The following is a 21,067-nucleotide window of genomic DNA, read 5'->3' on the forward strand; positions in this document are numbered from 1 at the left end:
TTGGGGTTTCAGTATATACGTGGAAATGAAGAATGTTTGCAAGAATGTAATGGTAAGTGAGGTATTTTGATGTTGCATTTCTATTCTGTAGCTGCTGTAACTTGGTAGCACAAACCTTTGTCAGTACAAATGATTTATCTCAGTAACTTCAGAATTGTGAAGGTTAGCACTGCCTAATAAAACAAACTGAGTAAGTATCTGTTATAGCTTTTCAAACCAAGCAATAGTGTTTGTGCTATTAAAAGGCCTCCAGATGCTCCATCTCTAATGAGAGTTCTGTATTTTCAGGAGTACTGGGTGGCCTAGGGCTGTATGAGCTGCAGTGGCAGAATGGTTGCTCTTAATCAATGCAAAGAAACAAGGCACAAAATTTCCTCCATTCTTTCAGTCTTATGTGAGAAATACATGAAGGACACGTTCCCAAACCTGGTGCAGTCTCACCGAGTCTTCTGTTGTTCTTTGCCCTGTAAACCTAGCTGTCAGATTCTGGCTTGTAAATCTGAGTCAAAGTATTTTGGTTTGGTGAGATCTAGGCATATATTTGTGGTGGGAGCAAGACTTGTCATGGAAAATGGCTGACAGCCAGTAGTGTATAATTCCAGATCTCAATTTCCATCAAAGTTATTGGTTTAAGGCCAGAAGAATAAAACTATAGTGTTAATGATGTATATTACTTTTTGAAATAATAAATTTTTCAATTTGTGTTCTTGTCATTTGGTTCTGGCTCACTAGATATTGAACATTTTTAACACACATGAAAGCTGGAAAGCTGCAGAGGACAACATTTTTTCAGTACCAAAAATGTACCATCTAGGAATATTTAATTTTCACTTATGTGTTAATTAGCATTCGAATCAGAAGTTCCAGTAGCAAGAATATTTGAGATCTCATTTTCTCCTTTTTTTTTTGGCTTAACAGTAGAATTACCGGTTTCCAGCAATGTAACATACTCATTCTACTCAAGTGTAGGAGGTCAGACTTCTAATGTCAGAACCAGGTGTTAAGTAGCATTAGAAATCTGGGTTTAAATAGCCACTGATAGGATGAAACACTAGGCAGTGTTCAGATCTCAATGTGCTTTTTAAAAATGAAAATAATTTAAATTTAAGAATCCTTGTTTTTAAAAGATGACTAGTTAAATATTTCACAAGTTTAGAAGCAAAAGATTCTGCAGCAACCCTGTGAATTCCATGTAGAGCACATCTGTGAGGTCTTGCTGGGTAGTCTGAACTGCGGATTCTACCTACATGGTATTTTGCATTCCAAAGTGAACTTCTTTGTACTTTCTGCTGGCTGGCTCTGGTGGGCAGACAGCTTTAAATTGTAAAGGAGACACCTGCAGCATGATACCAAGTCTGAGCTGATAAACACTGACTTCTAGCAGAACTTACTCTCTTGAGCACTGCACTAACAAAAAGGTAGGGCTCGCCTTCAGAGTAGGCTAAAATCCAGCTCTGTTGTGTGTGCGCAATGTGTAGAGATCTGCTGCAGGAAGAATACTGCATGGACATATTCTGTACTGTGAAAAGTAGACAATGACAGCCCTTTCAATGATTTTTCCTCTTCTCTTGACAGCTGTCATTGGGGTTTTGTTTGTTTGTTTGTTGTTTTTTTTCTTGAGGGGAAGGGTGCTGGTCCCAGGGTGGAAACATCAGTTGTTTTGTTATCTGGAAACACAAAATTGAAACATTTTGGGAAAACATACAAACCCTCTTTTTTTTCTATGCTATAGTTTTACAAATAGATATAAAGCAGCAGAGAGGACAAACTTGCAACTTCCTGATTATGACATCCCTTTTATACAAAGCGTTGTTTATAAATATGCCTTGTTCACTTGGCAGATTTTGATGACTGTAAAATGTGGGGTGTCTGTGACCAGCTCTGTGAAGACCGTGTGGGACATCACCAGTGCCATTGTGTGGAAGGTTATTTCCTAGAGCATCATCGGCATTGTCGGGCCAATACTTCAGGTTAGTGCACAGCACTGCAAGTCTCTTGTTGTTGTTGAGCTAATAGATAGAGCAAGGTAAAATGGGGCAGTGTCCACAGCTGGGCTCTGTTGCTTTCTCAGCACTCCTGACTTCTGCAGAGTTGAGAGGTCATTTCCAGAGCCCTCCTGAACACAAAAAATGTAATTCCTATGGGAGACAGTTTCCTGACCTGCTCTCTATGGAACTCAGTGTGGTCAAGAAGTCAGGAAACCTCACTTTTTCTAGAACTGTGCCAGAAAATGGTTTTGCTGAATGGTGAGATCAATCACTTACCTATGAGAGACACCATGCTCCTGGCTAAGTATCCCAGAGCCCAAACTCTGCAAGAACTCTTGCCTCTCAGAGTGTGGCTCCTTATCATCTGTAGGCAGCTGCTTGTGACTGTTCACCTCTTGCTCTATTCTGAAAGCATTCCCTGGGAAACCCTTCTTTGTGGAGATGTGACCTCCTAAGAGACTTTTGTGTGAGGCAGGTGTTTCTGCCTGCAGGAAATCAGTGAGAATGAGAGTCCCTGCTTGGCATAGCTGGTTAGCAGTCTTACTTCTTAAAAAAGCATCAGCTGCTCAATTCCCTCCTCCTTGTTTCTTTAGCCACACCTGCAGAGCAGTCATCATGTCACAATTTTCTAAATATGTCCTCAAAAAATGGTCAATTTTCTTAGGTAATGAAATGTGTATGACTGTAGTACACATGCACATGCCAGCACTGGGAAAGACTGTTCTGTTTTCAGAAACATTCAGTATATTTCACAAGAAGCTTTCCATTCAAATTAGTGTGACTTTTGAGCCAGTGAGTTGTTTGTAAAGTGTTGAATTTCTATCTTATTATTGGGAGACTTTCAGACCTGCTCTAAGTCAGTTTCACTGGATTCATTTTTGCTTTAATTGGGGAGGGGTTTATGTGTAAGGTGAATAGGATTTGGTCTTTAATATATTGTCAAACGTACATGAAGTCTTTCAACAGGCATCTACTTTGAAAGTCAGTTTTCCTTTACAGTCCTTGCTAAAATCTCTTCTACTGTAAGATATAGTAAAGATTTTCTAATGGGATGAGAGAAGGAAGAAGGTGGATAGGACAGAGCAGTACATAAAACAATAAGGAACATGGACTGCCTGCTAGAAGCAAGGAATATCTGAATCTCATGGGGCAGAAAAATCTTAAGAAAGCATATACTTCGACTAAGAGGAATAAAGCAAGGGAATAGAGAATAGGAATAGTCTTTTGGTGTTTAGATGCACAGAGGTTTTATAAAAGTTTTGCCTGATAGGTCTTTGAATATTGTTCCTGTCAGGTTTCCTCTAAGTGTAGAAACTACAGGCAAATCAAACCAAGTTAGTACTCACATTGAAACATTTATATAGATTATAGTCTGAGCATCTATTTAAACCTTTGTGTCCAGTGTGTATGACCCAGTATGCATATATTGTGATGCCCCTTTGAAAAATATCTTGGCTGCAGAGAAGTCATGTATTTCTTACCTCTGCTTTCAGCTGGTGTTGCATCAATTATTTTTTCCAATGGCCGTGATTTACTGATTGGAGATCTTCATGGAAGAAATTTCCGTACTTTGGTGCAGTCACAGAACCGTGGGGTTGCAGTTGGAGTGGACTTTCACTATTACCTGCAGAGAATCTTTTGGACTGATACAGTGCAAGATAAGGTGGGTAGAAATTTCAAGAAGAATATATTTCTGTGTACCTGGAAGTAGAGAACTGCAAGAGGCAGAATGTGTTGATAGGCCCTCATTTTTGAGAGCTGAAGCTGGCCGTAGTTTTGTTTTCTAACAAAAAAGCTCCTTGAAATGTTTTATGTTAATGACTGCGTTTTTCCAACTATACTATTACATGTGACATATTAAACAAAGAATCCTATTATATGGGAATGTCTTGAGCAACTTTTAATTTTACTTGAGATGAAGTCCAAAAAACTAATTAAGAGAAATAGTAGACATTCTTTCAAAACTGAACAAATTTTTCTTGGTAATTTTTTGAAACATGATCATTTAAAATCTAAAACCTGTGTGCCTTCCAAGATGATAAAAATCAGATTTCTTCATATACTTCAAATAGCACTGTAATTGAGCTTGGTTAACAAATATTGACAGTATTTTGTGTAATGAGCCAATACTGTGTCGCCTTTTTTTTTTTTATTTTGAAGAGGAAGTATTTTAGCTTCAAGGTGGAATAGAGCAAAGTAATAAAAAAAACCACTCTGGAGACTCTTGTGGAAATGAGACATCACTCTTGTTCTTTCTGTCTGTGCATAACTTAGGGAAATAAAAAAAGTCCATGGTCAAATGCTGAAACTCCACAGTCTTCATCCTCATGTTGATTGTCATGCAGAGTGAAGAAGAATCCGTGACCTTGCTCTTGCTGGCACCACAAATAGATCAATTTGGTGTCACTATTATTATCCTGAATCTACACATAAGATGTGTAGTAGAAACTATCATTTGCACTAGAGTGGCACAGTGGTTCTGTTGGAAAGCACACACACTGCATGGCTGCCAAATAGGACAGGATTTGTATGAACAATTTTTGAGTGGTTCACAATTACAGCATTTTTATTGTCACTGTAGTAGTGAACTGCAGTTGCATTGTCAATGACAGAATTAAGTCAGGGTCAATCTGAACTTCTATGAGACAGGAGATTTATGCTGTCTCTGTAAAAAGTAAAAAAAAAAAAAAGTATGGGTTTTTTCACTGCACACCCCAGATGGCCAGGACTGCCTTTTTAACGGCCTCATTATAGTTTAATCCTAATCAATTAATTAAGATTAATTAATCTAATTAACTCCTAGCTAGAATATACAGATGGAAACAGTAACATAAAGAATTTTCTTAAATTATGCCTATTGCCACTTGATGTCTTAAAATAATGTTATTAGGGCATTTTTTGGTTGTAATTTTTTTTCTTTTTTAAGATTAAGATGTAAACTAAACCAGAATATTGTGGGTTGTGTCCTGTGTTATCTTTATCTTGTTTGGTGTACTGCCTGATAACCTAATGCCCATAAGCTCTTTCATCAACAGGATTTCCAAAGAACAGAATTGACAGTTAAGTGATTGTCTTGATTCCTGTTACCTGGACCTGAAGAATATTTAAAATGATACAACTATTTAAGCCCTTATTTTTCTTGTATTTATTTACTTCTGATGATCTGTGTTTTCATTTAAATACATTCCAAACCTTATGCTGTTGTTTCAGAAAAGGGATAATGATTTCTAGCTTTTCATATTACCCAGTGTTATAATCACATGATACGTTACAGGTAAAATATTTGTGTTTAGACTGTTTGCTTCATGTAGCTCTGGGCTTGCTTGTGAAATAATAACACTTTCTTCTTGAGCATGATGTTGTTGACATTATCCTTAAATAATGGAGACCACAAGCTGAGACTTCTTTCTGTCAGGATGGAGAGCTTTGCCTTTATTCATTTTGAAATTTCCCCTTGGTGGTTGGTGTAGTAAGAGCTCCCCCTCTTGTTTCTGGTCCCTGTTGAGAGCTTTGCTGAAGCATGTTCCTTTGTTTTCAATCAGTGAAAATACTGGGTTTTGCTAGATTCCAGGAAAGCAAGATGCACTTTCCTCATCTGTTTGCCTTTTTTTGTTTTAATCCAGCAATCAGTCGCATTTGCTAAAGCACAAGGCTGTTGTAGTCTATTACCTTGTCCATTTTGCAGAAATACAAGTTAAGGCATCTTCCTTTTAGCCTTGCATTGTTATCCAAATTTGTACAATGAACCCTGAGCTAAGGAATAGCTTAGTGGGTTATTTGGTTGTATCTAGTGGCCAGTTGTGGATCTGTGCTCAATGTGATGATAAATTCCATGTTTCTTGTGATAAACAAAGCATTATGTGGGCACTGACAATCTTTGTATTGTTTTCAGGTTTTTTCTGTTAATATTGATGGCTCTGATTTCCGAGAAGTTTTAAATGTTTCAGTTGACACGCCTGAAAATCTAGCAGTGGATTGGGTTAACAATAAACTGTATGTGGTCGAGACCAGTGTGAACAGAATAGATATGGTTAACTTGGATGGAACAAACCGTGTGACTCTTATTGCTGAAAATCTTGGAAATCCTAGAGGAATAGCACTTGATCCAACTGTTGGGTAAGTGATACTTACCAGGTAATGGTAAAAGATGTCACAAATTTCTTTATTCCTGTGCGAAAGGAGGACAACTAAGAAACAGCAAAAGTGATCATTTTACAATCAGATATGAAATATTTTAAACATTTGCATTCTATCCTAAACTATTCTACACCTTAAATTATGAGGCAGCTGTGCACTGCATTTATTGCCAATGTGTGGAATCTGTTTCATGGCAAGAGTTGTATGTGTATGATCAGTGCTGAAAACAGGAACTGCTCTGCAGAGGAGGAGAAATTATCCTGAAAGATTTCTATTGTGATACCATCCACAGACCTCTTGCTATCTGAAATGAAGAGATGGAACAAAGCCAGGGGAGTTAGTGTCTTCTAACCCATGCACTTCAAAAGTGTATGTGAGCCATGAAAACATGGATTCTCAGAGAGTGAGAAGAGGAATTTCATGCAACTTAGAGTCATGGGTGCTGCTTCATGGTGCATCTGTTTGTTACTGGTTCATTTCTGGCAATACACTTAAGTCTGTGTTTTACTAAGGAAACTTAGTATTTCTGAGGTCTTTTGGGTGAAGGTATGTTTTTTTCTGGATTCATTCTATAAAAGAAAATGCACATTTCTTCTTGGGTAGAAGGTATAAAGTATGTTTTCATAGTATGCCAGGTGAGAAACAAGTTCTGACCTGAAAGTTCATGTAAAATGTTATGGTTTCTTGTAAAATCTCAAGGAAACATGTGACACTTTTCTTTCTCTTCTTTTTTTATCTCTCTATAGTTATCTGTTTTTCTCAGACTGGGACAGTCTGTCTGGTGATCCTAAAGTGGAAAGGGCCTTCATGGATGGCACACATCGTCAGGATTTGATAAAAACAAAATTAGGCTGGCCTGCTGGAATAACTCTGGATATTGTGTCAAAGAGACTTTACTGGGTTGACAGCCGGTTTGATTACATCGAGACTGTAACTTATGATGGACTTCAAAGGTAGGAGAAATATTATTCCTTGGAGGTTACAGATATACTGATTATTTTGTACTAGTTCACAGAAAGATTTGTATAGCAGAAGTTTTATAGTCCACCACTACAGTACACATTTTTAAGCATTTATTTTTATAATTTTTTTGATTATGTTCATTGTGTTCCATCATTATTTCTTTATATCTTTTTAATGAATGAATTTATTTGAAATACTCCACTCCAAAACACCTATCGGTGTAATAGGTATTAAATGCTCTTAATTTTTGACAGCAAAGATTTATAAAATATAAGTAATCACTCACCCTATTGTGGTCTGGGGAGACTAAATCACAGCATGAAGAAGGGCGTCCTTGAGATTTTATGGGACCGTGTCTTACAATACAGTGTTTAGGAACCTGCTTATCTCTGCTTCTCTAATGGGTGTCTGTTATCCAAGCACAAGAAGAAAACATCCCTCTTAGCGTACCTTCTATGTATTGACTTGAAAAACAGTCCTCTGCTCATTTGACAGGTTTATTGTTCAATGTATTTTTTCACTTCAAAATTATAAAACTATTATTGGTATCTTTGGTCCTTTACCAGTATTTGTAAGACATGGATGTGTTTAGTAAAATCTCTGGGTTTTGGTGACAAAGACTTATCCCTCACAGCAATACCAAAACTCATGTAGATATTCAAGTGGGCAAGATGCAATGGCATGGACTACAAAGGATATTAAAGTAGAGCTTACTGGCCACTTGTGTCACATCTTGCATGCCTACAGCATGAACCTAAATGATCCAGGAAACTGTTAGGGTAATACTGTAGAGTTAGCCTGATTTTATAGACCTTCCTTCATGACTCCATGAAAACAATATTGTGGTGTCATTTTTATGTATTGTGTGAGAACTTAAATATTTTTATCTCCTAACATTTGTCCAGAAAAATATTGTCACAATATCTTCCATAGAAAAATGCAATTTATTAGCATTTTGTTTTCACTGGTTTTGCATGGGTAACTAATTCAATCCAAAGAAAGCGTTTTGTTTTGTTTTGTTTGTGGTTTTGTTGTTGTTGTTGTTTTCTGTTGGCTGCTTGGCTTTCTTTTATTGCATGCATAGGATTTTATTTTTGGTCAGTGGCTGTTGTGGCCATAAATTTTTTATGTTCAAGGTTTCTTGCATATTTCAAATTGCTACATGTGTCTTTGACTTCCTATGTTTGGCCTCTCTCTCTGTTTTTCTCTCAGTAATTAGGAATCTTTTTATGCATGTGAGCCATTATCTTTACTCATGGTGTTTTCTTGGAATTTGCTAACACTTTTGCTGTATTTTTGCTGCTTTATCCTTTATGTTTGTGTACTCTGTATGTTTAGCTTCATCTCTTCAGCTCATTGTTCTTTTCCACTTGTACTTTTGTAGTTTCTATGTTGAAGCAAAAGCCAGCAAATGAATTATTAATACTGTATCCTTTCTTCTGTTAATAATGTTATTTTCTAGCTAATATTTTGTAAATAATTTTAAAATCATCTTTATAACAGGAGAACAATAGCTCATGGAGGCTCACTGATTCCACATCCATATGGAATCACTTTATTTGAACACAATGTTTATTTCACTGATTGGACCAAAATGGCAGTGGTAAAAGCTAACAAATTTTCAGAATCTAACCCTCAAGTGATCTACCAGTCTTCACTGAGACCTTATGGAGTGACAGTTTACCATGCTGCCAGGCAGCCATATGGTAAGACCATAAGTAGATTATGAAGGGAGGTTTAAGGAATTATGTTACCAAAAGTTGGTAAAAATTATGACACTTATTTTGCTGTAAATAACTAATAACTCCTATACATAAATTTGTCTTGTAAAATGGGGCTGATTTGTATCATATGGTGGTTTGATCCAGCTCCTGTAGCTAATGCAGCATTTAAGAGCAAGGGGAGCTTTATAAATATATTGGTATTTGGTAGAGTCGAACCTGTGGTTTTGAGCAGTATTGGTGTTTGCAGTGAGAAAGGCTACCACTATTCAATGAATTCTGTGAGATAGAATTCTGAGGTAGGTCTGTATGCATAAAACTATTGCCCAAATTAGGGCCTTAATACTGTATGCTGCGTGCCTCTGTACAGAGCTGAATGGTGAATGCACCAAAATCTGACATGATTTTAGTGTGTTCCAGGGTAGAACTGGTGGGGTATGTTTTCCCTGCATGTTTTCCCACATAGCCCATGTGATTTATTGTGGATGTTGAAAAAAATCCTGAAAAATCTAGATAATGATACCATTAGGTTAATAGATGAAGTTATGATCCTGTCTGTGTTATTTTCCAGTAAGAAATCCTTGTGGAAGTAATAATGGGGGATGTGAACAGATCTGTGTTCTCAGCCATAAAACAGATAATGATGGACTAGGTTATCGCTGTAGATGTATTTTGGGCTTTGATCTACACACAGATGGACGACACTGTGTTGGTAAGAAAATGCCTTACAATTGTTGGAAATAGTGCTATTCCATTAGCTCCAGAGTTATTTCTAGAACATCCTTCCTCTCTTCAATAGCTTTGTGAGTTCAATATGCTGAGGACTTTGTGTTTTTTCACCACATCTGTTTTTGACAGCTTGAAATGTAATAATTTCTTCTGATGTTCATTTCAAGCCACAACAACTCAAGCTCACCACCTTTAATGAGCATTTTAAGAGAGTTGGATATGGAATACGTGTAAACAGATGTATGATTAAGCTCTTAATCCTGAAATTAAGCATGAATGCTTGCCAATATGCAGATTTTGTATTATTTTGAACACATAAGCCTGCTTTCCTGTGCAGGAATGTGCAGATTAGATTGGTCTTCTACCTTTGAACACAAACAAGAGATTTGGCAAGAACAAGAGATTCAGATTTGGGGCTGTGGGTTTCCATCTGCAATCATCTGCTTCCTGTTGTCTATCTATTGGCAAGATAAGCCAGTTATATTGTCTAGAGTTTTACTATTTGACGATGTATTTAACTGGCTAGCCCAGATATGGTCTGGTTGTATAGTGGCTCCACAAAGCCTGTGAGTTATTTTTCTATAGATGATTGTAAAGACATGAGCACAGAAGATGATTTCTTCTTCATAGGAAATGTGTTTGCTGTAAAAGTGTATTAGGACCACAGTAACAATGCAAGAGGAATGTTTGACCACATCACCTAATATATTCTGGGTTGCGTTTTGTTCTTCTACTTCAGTATGTAGGTCTGCATGTATTTAAATCCCTATTTTCTGATTCTTCTTTTTTCTACTTCCAGGCTATTAATATTGCCAAAGGAAAATAAAGCCTTACTTAATGCCCAGGTGTCTCTCCTTGTGACTAAGTGAAGACTTTGATCTTTTCTTTTGCAGCTGTGCGGCAGTTTTTGCTGTTTTCATCCCAGATGGCAGTGCGGGGGATCCCATTCAATCTCTCCACCCAGGAAGATGTGATCATACCTATAACAGGGAGCCCTTCGTACTTTGTTGGAATTGACTTCTGTGCTCAGGATGACACCATTTTTTTTTCAGACACAACTAAAGACATGATCTATAAACAGAAAACTGATGGCTCAGGTGAGAATCATGCTTGGGAAATGTAGAGTAATTGTGAGTGTAGAATATATATTTTTCTAAAAATAAGCATGAAAATTCACACTGTGAGATATACAGATAAATCTCAGTGTCACCCCCGTAACCTGGAAAATGTTTCTCAAAAATGTTTGTTCAGCTCTTATTAAGCTTGTTTGAAGTCTTCTGTTCGACAAACTTGCTGAGTGTGTTTGGGAATGAACTATTTGTAGCACTTCTCACAACTAGTATTTGACCTCACCAGTCTGATTATGCAGGTGAGTATGACTTCCAGTAGTATGAAACTGAGTTTCTATTTTATTTTCCTTATCTGGAGAGCAGGATGTTTGTTACAACACTGTAATACAGAAAAAGAACATTATGGTTGTGAAGTTTTGGAAATCCTATTTGTGCTATCATGAAGAATGTTTCTCTCCAATTTATAATGATGATCAAATATTTGTTAAGTCAGCATATTGTCTTCTGAGCTTGCTTGCTGCCTCAGGTCAGGTTAATGGTTGGCTGCAGCTGACCATTACTATGCAAAGGATAGGTAAAGTCTGGCTATTGAGCAAGATGTCCTTGCTGCACTGACCTTACTGACCTTCATTCATAAAACTCCTCTCGCTGTAAACATAGTGACAGATTTTTTTCTCTGACCTTTGGCTAGTTTTTATTTACCATCTTTTGCATTTGTGCTCCTGAACATACCCTTGCTTTTCCTAGAGCAAAGGGCACCTGTCCTTCTCCTTGGTTATTGATCTTTATATTAAATAGCACAGGAGCAGCATTTTTACCAAAAGGAACCACAGAATTTATCAATAGAATACTGCATTCACATTGTTTTCTCTATTCCCAAACATTTACAATAGCTATGTGTGTTACAAATTATAGGAAGAGAGATCTTGACTGCTAATAGAGTGGAAAGTGTTGAAGATTTGGCCTTTGACTGGATCTCAAAGAATCTATACTGGACAGACCCTCGATACAGGAGCATTAGTGTGATGAGGCTGGCGGACAAATCTAGGAGAGCTATTGTTCAGAATTTAAATAATCCTCGATCAATAGTGGTTCATCCTGTTATTGGGTAAGTTTAGCTTTGATTCTCATTTGATTTCAGTAGAATTGGTGAAGTTAAATTTACATCTGATTCTGGATTTCTGTTCTTTTCTCAATACAATCTCCTTCCAGTTCTCTTGTCTTTATGTTGTTTGTTTTATTCCAGCACCCAGAGGAAAGGGCAAGGTGAGGCAGATTCCACATGGCAGAAGCACTCAGAAGGATTCTCTTTAAAAACACCATTTTTCCCCCTTTTACTTCTGTTTTGGCAAAAGAGCTTTATTCCTTTGTATCACTCAGATTAGAAAACCATTTCTCAAAGTTGAAAGACAAAGTTTTCTAAATTATTTTGAATATACTTTCAATTCCTAGACAGCTAACATTGATTCTGTAATTTTGCCCATTTGAAACATATCAGATACTACTGGCTATGTTTGACACAGATTTTAGAACACTTGATTCCATAGACAAAATGAAGCCCTGCTTTTTTTTTGGATGGAAATGCTTACCTTTAAATTCTATACTGTGTGATATTTGCCAATGCTAAAATGGAGTTTCTTTCACAGCATAATTTGGCTTCCTAACACCATACTACTGAATTACTTAATTCTTGGATATTGATTTTTCATGAGTAACCAAATACACTATTCTGGAAATAACCTCATAAGAATAGTGTTGAACTGGATCCTGGGGTATCCCAACAATTTTTGTTTGCTGCTTTGTAAAGTTATTTAACACTAGCTTCACCTCTTTGTAGGCATAAGTCAAATGGATCAGGAGACAATTCTTTGTAATATTCATGCTTGCTTGTAAATTTTACCTTGAAGATGTGTTTTTGATTGATTCTTTTTCCCTCTCAGTACTTAAATGAAATTCTTAACAATTTTAACAAAGTTATGGATATTTGATATCTAAAGGGACCAACCACTTCCCTTTCTAGAATTTACATTCAGGATAAATATTAATTCTTGGTATTGCTGCCAATGGAGGAGAGGGTCAGCATAAAATTGTATTTTTTAAGGTATGTGAAGGTTGTAGAATAAGGAGGAATGTTAATGCTGATCAAATGTTTGCTCTGTTTAATCACATTATATCATTTGATTTCTGTGTCTTCTGATATATGTCCTTTCAGGTATATATTCTGGACAGATTGGTTCCGTCCTGCGAAAATCATGAGGGCCTGGAGTGACGGATCCCATGCCTTGCCAATTGTGAATACAACGCTAGGCTGGCCCAATGGCCTAGCCATTGACTGGAGGTAAGGAGAATGCAGAAGCTGGAGAAGCTTTTTGAGCAAACATTTCTTCCTTTAAACTGTTAGGGATTAAATATAAAGGAATTATGTCAGATCATGTGCACTGACACTTTTGTACTGAAGACCTTATCTTTCAATTAGCTGAAAAGCCTTAAAATGTAAAGTTTTCTCAGAATCCCTCCCCACATAGCCCAACAGCTTCTTGTTGGGTTTAAGGTTATTATTTGAGAAAATGTTAGTGCTTCCCAATGGGCGTAATGTCATTTGAAGAGATATGACATTTTCATTATTCCTAGCTCTCTAAGGCTGTACTGGGTGGATGCCTTTTTTGATAAAATTGAGCACAGCACCTTTGATGGGCTGGACAGACGGACTCTTGAACATATTACTCAGATGACTCACCCATTTGGCCTCACTATTTTTGGAGGTAAGTCTGGTATTGAAAATTATTGTCTGTTATTAGCACAGATTTTTTCATATAATGATCTGTATGTGAGATAACATAGCCTTTGTAATACTACTTTTTCTAAAAAAAGCACTGTTGAAAGTTTCTATTAAAAATATATATTTAGTACTTCTTGCTTGTTTTTAGAACTGGTTTTATGTATATTTGTGTTTAAATAATTTGAGGCAGGTCAATAACTCATTTGGTGCAACAAGTCACATGTGCTGTACCATTATAGCTTCCAAGGTGTGCTACTCATGCTGGACAGACAAAGTAAATCACCACCCTGGAGATGGTAAATAATTTCAGGATTTTAATAGTTATATGGAGAGTTTATCACTGGATTTATGTTGTGTGTGAAGAATAAAATCTTCTATAATGCTCTAAAATTTTCTGGAAAGTAGTCTTAATGAATGACTTCTAAAATTGCCTTGGAGTTTGAAATGTCAGTTTAGTTTGTTATATCGCAATTTAAGTGAAATCTGAGAGGGTTTGTTCTTCCTAAATTATGTCTGCTTATGACTAAAGGGCTCACTTTGCATTATAGTGATGCAAGTTTGTCTTTTTCATGAAACACTTACGAAAAATGGTTAAATAAAAGGCTTCCAGGTTTTTTTATGATGTTTGATCTTTTATGTCATATTGCTCTATAATATGTTAAATGTTTTTCAAAACAGGTTATGCCTATTTCACTGATTGGAGACTTGGTGGAATAGTTCGAGTGAGGAAGTCTGATGGAGGAGAAATGACTATTATTAGGAGGGGCATTAGTAACATTATGCATGTTAAAGCATACGATGCTCATTCCCAAATAGGTGAGCTCTCGTACAGATGAAAGACGTGAAATAGGGAATAAGAGACAAATTATCAGGACAGCAGATCTCTGCTTTCAATTATAAGATTGGCTTCACTGAATCCTAACTGACATGCAGGGGAGGCAGCACAGACACTTGCAATTGCATGTTGTATATGCCGCTGTTTTGTGACTGTATGTAGTTTTCTTCCACGACTTCTGTTACTTTACTTAATAACCTTGTAAAATGAAATTATGATTCCATTGTATTTTGTGTAATTGTATCACCAGTTACAACTTTCTATTTCTCTTTTTCTGGTAGAAGTTTTAGTTAAACTAAACTATTTATTTTGAGGAATTGGCTAAACATTTATTAATCAACTTACTAATTTACAAGTAATTACTATGCATAAATCTCTATTTTTTTCTTCTTTTCACTGTTGAATTTTATGCAATTCTATGGTCTAAACCGAGGATTTGGTATTGTAGTTAAGTTAGTAAAACACCCAGTTCACTCATCAAATGCGATCAAACTATGTGCTAAGGTTCACTGACTATTTGATATCCAAAAATTGGATCAGGACTGCCAGCTCAGGTCAGACAAAGGCTCTGATTTGTGGTAGTTTACTTGTTTCCAGACAGTTGCTGAAACTTGTCAGAAAAGTGGATGAAATATAATAGTATATTCTTGGCTTCCATAAACATTTGTGTCAATAAAGAGTATATGGAATGTGGCACTTATTATTACTTACTACTACTATTCCTGTCAATGGACTTGACCCTGTTTTGCAGTGTGTGCAAAACTGGGATTTGCTACAGCATCTTTTTTTTACAGTTACTATGCACTTTTGTTAGTTCCTAAGCTGTTATCAGTAGCGTATACATTGATCTTCTCTATCACTTTTCAAGGCTCTAACTACTGTAATAGAGGAACAAATCCCAATGGAGACTGCAGCCATTTCTGCTTCCCAGTACCAAATTTTCAGAGAGTTTGTGGTTGTCCCTATGGCATGAAGCTGGCTGCAAATCAGCTGACATGCATTGAAGACCCATCCAATGAGCCTCCCACTTTGCAGTGTGGCTCCTACTCATTTTCCTGTGGTAATGGAAGATGTGTGCCTCGATACTACCAGTGTGATGGTGTTGACGATTGCCATGATAACAGTGATGAACAAAACTGTGGTTCTTTAAGTAAGTAATCCCTGTAATTTGCAGTTAGTATTTATTGTTTGCAGTTCAGGAACTTTGATAAGTCAGTATGACTTCATTGGAATAAAACCAAATATTTTAGGGTTGTATCTGTGACTAAATCCTGAAATCTACCTAGGAGATTAGTTACTCTGGAAATTATTTGGAATAATTAGTTAGTTTGGAAATGATGTCCTGGTAATACAAGATTCGATACTAGTCACCTAAAGAATGCATGAAAATATTTGTATCTCATCATGTCTCACTAGTTCTCATACTTCAGAGTTAGTTCTTTTAAATCACAAACAAGAAATTAGGACACGTTAATAAAATGTGCTCCTTAATGCATAGCACTAGCTAGTATGAGGAAGGTGTAAACTGTTTCTTATTAGTGGGCTATTTTAGAATAACTAGAATGTTTTTGGGGAAAAGGAAAGTATTAAGCAAATGGCTACTGGAAGAAGTTACTTTCGTTGTCCTTTAGATTGTTTGTGAGTACTTAACAGTTTAATTTTTTATTGCTTCTAGCAGTTTATAAAAGTTGTTAAGTATTCTGTTTACTTCTGCAGCATGTTGCATAATTTAATTCTAAGCAATGTGCATTTTAGAATTTGATGCATATTTTAGATGTTCTGTAAGTATACTGAACATAATGATTACTCTGGCAGGAAAGGCAGGTTTTGGAGATCTTTATAAAAGTGTCCTCCTGTGTGGGTTTTTTTTTTTTTTTTTTATTTTTTTCATTTAGACAATACTTGTGCTTCATCAGCTTTTACCTGTGCCAGTGGACAGTGTATTCCAGGTCGCTGGCATTGTGATAAACATAATGACTGTTTTGATGGCAGTGATGAATTACATTGTCCCACACAAGAACCCTCTTCATGCCCTCCAACCCTGTTCACCTGTGAGAACAGAAGATGTATTCCAAGAACCTGGCTATGTGATACTGATAATGACTGTGGTGATGGCTCAGATGAAAGAAACTGCAGTGAGTATTGTGACTGTCTGGGTTTTTTATAAACAACTGTGTGTATCTACATAGATATGTCTGCTGGTGTAAGGATGATAAATTAAATTGGGAAGAAAGAACTAATATCTAAGTTAGACTAATATTTTGTAGTCCATAAGATGTGGAAAACTCATCTAATTTGAACTACCAGAGCCAAGTAGAATGCAGAAAAATATTTCAAAACTACCAAAGGGCAAATGTAATAGTCATAATCATGATGCTGCATGATGCCATCCACTGTAATTTGCAGCAAAAAGCAGCTAAAGCTTAGATGCTCTAAGTATGCTCTTCATGAGTTGGTAATGGTGTAGTCAGCTAGTCTAGGCTGGAAGTTTTTACCAGCAGTAAGATAGTAGTTTTTTTCATGTACTTTCTTTGTCATTGTTTACTTTTAACTGCAATCTCCTGTTTATTTTCTGTGAGTCTGAGCTTACACATGACCTAACAATTACCTGATATTGATGTATTAGTGCTTGTAATTTATTTGATTGCTAGTTGCTGCATTACATGCTGCAAGTTAGTGATAATGTTTTTCTGCTGTCTCAGTATTGTGCTCTCTTTAAAAGAGAGAAAAGAAACTCATATGCGTTTATTGTCATTCTTAACAGCTTTCACAGGTACTTGTGAGCCCAGGCAATTTCAGTGTCCAGACCATCGCTGTATTGACCCATTCTATGTCTGTGATGGAGACAAAGACTGTATAGATGGTGCTGATGAGCATGACTGCAGTAAGTGTAACTTCATTTGTTGAATACTTCTTTATTGTTTCCTCACACTTGCTCCCAGAGTCGTCTTTGGTGACCTCATATTATCAGTTCCAAGACAGCAGAATGCATAATAAACCTATCCATAAATTTAACCCTGTTTGTGATGCTTGTTTCAGCATTTTAGTAAGCCCTTTGACCTCTAAGCTGGTTGTGGAGGGCTGAAGTCTGTTTCGTCTCTTTTCTGTAGATTCCAAATTCACCGCATTTTCTGTGTCCCAGGTCTTCAGTGGAACTGATATCACGTTAGACTTGGGCACCTGTAGGAAAATATGGTGCAGTCTAGCTCTGCAAAATAAATAAACAACACCAATATTCTTTTATTTTGTAGTATATAACTGCAGTGCCACAGAATTTAAATGTCTAAGTGGAGACCAGTGTATCAGCACTTACTACCAGTGCGATGGTGTCTTTGACTGTAATGATCACTCAGATGAGACTGGTTGCCGTAAGTATATTGATGCTGAAAGAAAGACTTCAGTGTTTAGATGATGCTTCTGGGAATTTCATCTGCTATATCAAATACTGTCCTTAAAACATCAATATTCCTTTGAGGAAAACTTGTCAATAAATCATTCTCCTGAGCAGAAATTTCAAACCGATTAGGTTCCAGCTCAAGGAGTATTATAGAATTAGAATGGTTTGGATTGGAAGGGACCTTAAAGATCATCTTATTCCAACTCCCCTGCTGTGAACAGGGACACCCTTGATGAGACCAGGTTGCTCAGAGCCCCATCCAACCTGGCCTTGAACACTTGCAGAGATGGGGCATCCCCAGCTTCTCTGGACAGCCTGTTCCACTGCCTCATCACCCTCACAATAAAGAATTTATTCCTAGTATCTAATATAAACCTGCTCTCAGTTTACAGCCATTCTTCTTTCCCCTGTCACTACATGCCCTTGTAAAATGTATCTTCCCAACTTTATTGTAGGTTCCCTGCAGGTACTGAAAGACCACAGTTAGATTAACCCAAAGCCTTCTCTTTTCCAGGCTGAACGATCCCAATTCTTTTAGCCTTTGATTGTAGTAGAGGTGATCCATCCCTCTAATGATCTTGGAGTAGATTGTGCTGGCAAGAGTAGATTGTTCTAGCAAAGAGCAGAGTTTACATTCCCTTTGACTCTAACATTTAGTTTTACTTGGCATCTTGGTCTCAGGGTTTAAAAGTAAAATTAAGTCTATTCACCTAGAAAACAGAAAACCTGGTATATTTGAACTTTTTATTGAGTAATTTTTTGCACTTAAGTTAGTTAAAATGTTGCAACACAAGGTGGTGAACATCTCGGCAACCAATTTTCTGTAGCTTTGGGCATGTACATAGATGTCAATATATGCTTGGTTAAAATATAATAATAGTTGAATTGCCAATCCAATAGTAGTTGAATTGCCACATTATGAAGTAGAAATTAAATTGGTCAGATTTTGAAATGTCATGTTGATTGATTGTGATTCTATGGCCTGATCTAAAAGCAGCACAATTCATAATATTATTGTAACTAGGTGTGTCAGAGATGAATTGAACACAGTGATTTTGTTTCTCTATCTAAAATTGTAACAGCTTCTGAACTGTTGAATGTCACTGTTTCAGCTACAAGACCACCAGGAATGTGCCACCAGAATGAATTCCAATGTCAATCAGATGGCAATTGTGTTCCTGCTAACTGGGAATGTGACGGCCATCTTGATTGTGCAGATGGCTCAGATGAACATCATAGATGTCCTGCCAGAACTTGTCCTCCATCCCTTTTCCGCTGTGATAATGGCAACTGTGTCTATCGAGCGTGGATCTGTGATGGTGATAATGACTGCAGGGATATGAGTGATGAGAGAGATTGTCCTACTCAACCTTTCCGGTGCCCCAGCTGGCAATGGCAATGTCCAGGTCACAGTATCTGTGTGAATCTGAGCAAAGTATGTGATAATTCAGCTGATTGTCCTAATGGAGCTGATGAATCCCCATTGTGCAGTAAGTCACTGTTCAGGCATGTTCTATAGTCTACACGTGTTACAGCTTGAGAAAGTAATGGAATATTCAGCATGCCGTGTTTAGTGTTGCAATGTTTCTAACAGAGGTTGTAAGCATGCTGTAATTAGAACTCAAATTACTAAGTGGAACTTGCTTGCAATGAAAGCAGACTACAAGGACGACTGAATAATTCACTAGCTATGTCCAATCTTGTGCTTTGAATTCCAATGTGACTTCCACTGACTTTCAATATAGGTTTTGTATTAACTACATGGGAATGAGCTTCGTGTTCCCGAACACATTCACTAAAGCATAGTATGCTTTAAATTTAGATGAAATGTGCTTCAGTCCTTAATATTTTCTTTTAAATTTCTAACTTCAAGAATCATGATAAAAATCTAAAATCTCACGTGTAGCCAGAATTTGTATTTATGTTGATTATGAATTGATTTAAGCATAATCTTTTTCTTTCTTTCCTTCTTTCCTCCTTCTCTTTAATCAATGCACATTCACAGATGAACCCCAGCCAGGTATGATCATAAACGATTTTAAATTATTGTTTATTTATACAGTTTAGGTTTGGAGTGGTACAGTAGATTTTTGTATACTTCTAGCTAGTTTTGAGAAATTTGTTGTAAGTTCTTGGACAGTCTTCTGTTTAGCATTCATTTGGTGGGATTCAGTGGTACACGCTATGTTGTTATCTGCCCTTATGTGCATCGTGTGTGTTATATTTTGCATAAGGGCTGCAGTCATGTTTTAGCAGCAGTCTAAGGCTAGTAATGGAATTGTAAAGAATTAGATTTAGCATAAGAAGCTTTTGTTGTCTATTTGCTTATTTTCCTTTCCCAACCCAATTCCAGATCAGGAGAGCTGCTCTGACAATAATGCTGGCTGCACTCATGAATGTATTCAAGGACCCTTTGGAGCTCAGTGTACCTGTCCTGTTGGATACCAGCTTGTGAATGACTCCAAGACCTGTGAAGATATTAATGAATGTGACCCTCCAGGCTTTTGTAGTCAGCATTGTTACAATGAGAGAGGTTCTTTTAGGTGCTACTGTGATGAAGGATACATTCTAGAAACCAATGGAAGGACTTGTAAAGCAGCAGGTGAGGAACATTGATATCAGTCTGAAGAATGACAACTGGAAACTGTCCAGCTTTGCCATTTTACTATTGTTCTCTTTCAAAAAAGTTGATGTCAACAAGTACTTGGAGTTGTTCGTGGCAGATGACCTTGAGTATTAAAACTGTCAACAGAGATGTTAATTGGAAACGATTATTTCCTTGAAATAATATTCAAATTAACACTGTAATTTTTAACCCTGGAATGGTCAAAAATAATATTCTGGAGAAAAGCAATGTCAGGCACTTGTAAGCCTACCTAGTGCCTCATTTCCAAGGAGCAAACAACATCGATACAGCCTGGCTGCCAATTGTTATCTTCTCTTATATAGTACACTGGCAGTATAGAGGAGCCATATATCCAGTGGAATTTGTCACCACAGGTTTCCTGGTTTAGCAATATACTCAGGTTGTGGAAAACACTTGCATTTTACTTGCACTTAAGTTTGGCCCTTACAAATAGGGAGTTCCTCACATTTTGCTGTATTTATGGTTGCTACTCTTCAGTTGTTTTTCAGCAGCCTATCAGAGTAAGATGCTGCACAGCAGCCTAACCACAGCAGTCTATGGCTTTCCTGTAATCAGTTTCTTCTCCCTTGTTCCCATGCAGTCTAAAGGAGGAAAAAAAGAATGGGTTGGTTAAAAAGGAGGAAGAGCCAGGCTGAGTAGATTAACTGGTGGCACAAAGAACTTTGGGGGTTGAATCAGGAGTGGGAGATGAGAGATGATTGTGGAGGAATGAGTGTTGGATGTCAGCAGCTAACTGGTTAGACAATGGGGAGAGGACCTGAGGTCCAGATATAAGTCTGGAAGGGAAGGGAATGGAAAGAG

General features: G+C 37.0%; 1 protein-coding gene across 1 annotated transcript in view; it reads left to right on the top strand.

Moving 5' to 3' along the window:
• The window catches only part of LRP2 (low density lipoprotein receptor-related protein 2), a 115,519-nt gene that overhangs the window by 35,708 nt on the left and 58,744 nt on the right, over window positions 1–21,067 (top strand). The window contains exons 10-26 of the mRNA XM_009084699.1: window positions 1,842–1,970; window positions 3,482–3,651; window positions 5,881–6,104; window positions 6,872–7,078; window positions 8,592–8,794; window positions 9,381–9,521; window positions 10,432–10,635; window positions 11,524–11,716; window positions 12,821–12,946; window positions 13,240–13,370; window positions 14,066–14,203; window positions 15,091–15,372; window positions 16,118–16,357; window positions 16,987–17,106; window positions 17,474–17,590; window positions 18,732–19,109; window positions 19,973–20,221. Of these exons, the coding sequence (XP_009082947.1) occupies window positions 1,842–1,970; window positions 3,482–3,651; window positions 5,881–6,104; window positions 6,872–7,078; window positions 8,592–8,794; window positions 9,381–9,521; window positions 10,432–10,635; window positions 11,524–11,716; window positions 12,821–12,946; window positions 13,240–13,370; window positions 14,066–14,203; window positions 15,091–15,372; window positions 16,118–16,357; window positions 16,987–17,106; window positions 17,474–17,590; window positions 18,732–19,109; window positions 19,973–20,221 (3,252 nt within the window). The remainder of the gene's footprint in view (window positions 1–1,841; window positions 1,971–3,481; window positions 3,652–5,880; window positions 6,105–6,871; window positions 7,079–8,591; window positions 8,795–9,380; window positions 9,522–10,431; window positions 10,636–11,523; window positions 11,717–12,820; window positions 12,947–13,239; window positions 13,371–14,065; window positions 14,204–15,090; window positions 15,373–16,117; window positions 16,358–16,986; window positions 17,107–17,473; window positions 17,591–18,731; window positions 19,110–19,972; window positions 20,222–21,067) is intronic.

Source organism: Acanthisitta chloris, unplaced genomic scaffold (genome assembly GCF_000695815.1).
Source record: "Acanthisitta chloris isolate BGI_N310 unplaced genomic scaffold, ASM69581v1 scaffold2721, whole genome shotgun sequence".
NCBI classification, from domain to species: Eukaryota; Metazoa; Chordata; class Aves; order Passeriformes; family Acanthisittidae; genus Acanthisitta; species Acanthisitta chloris.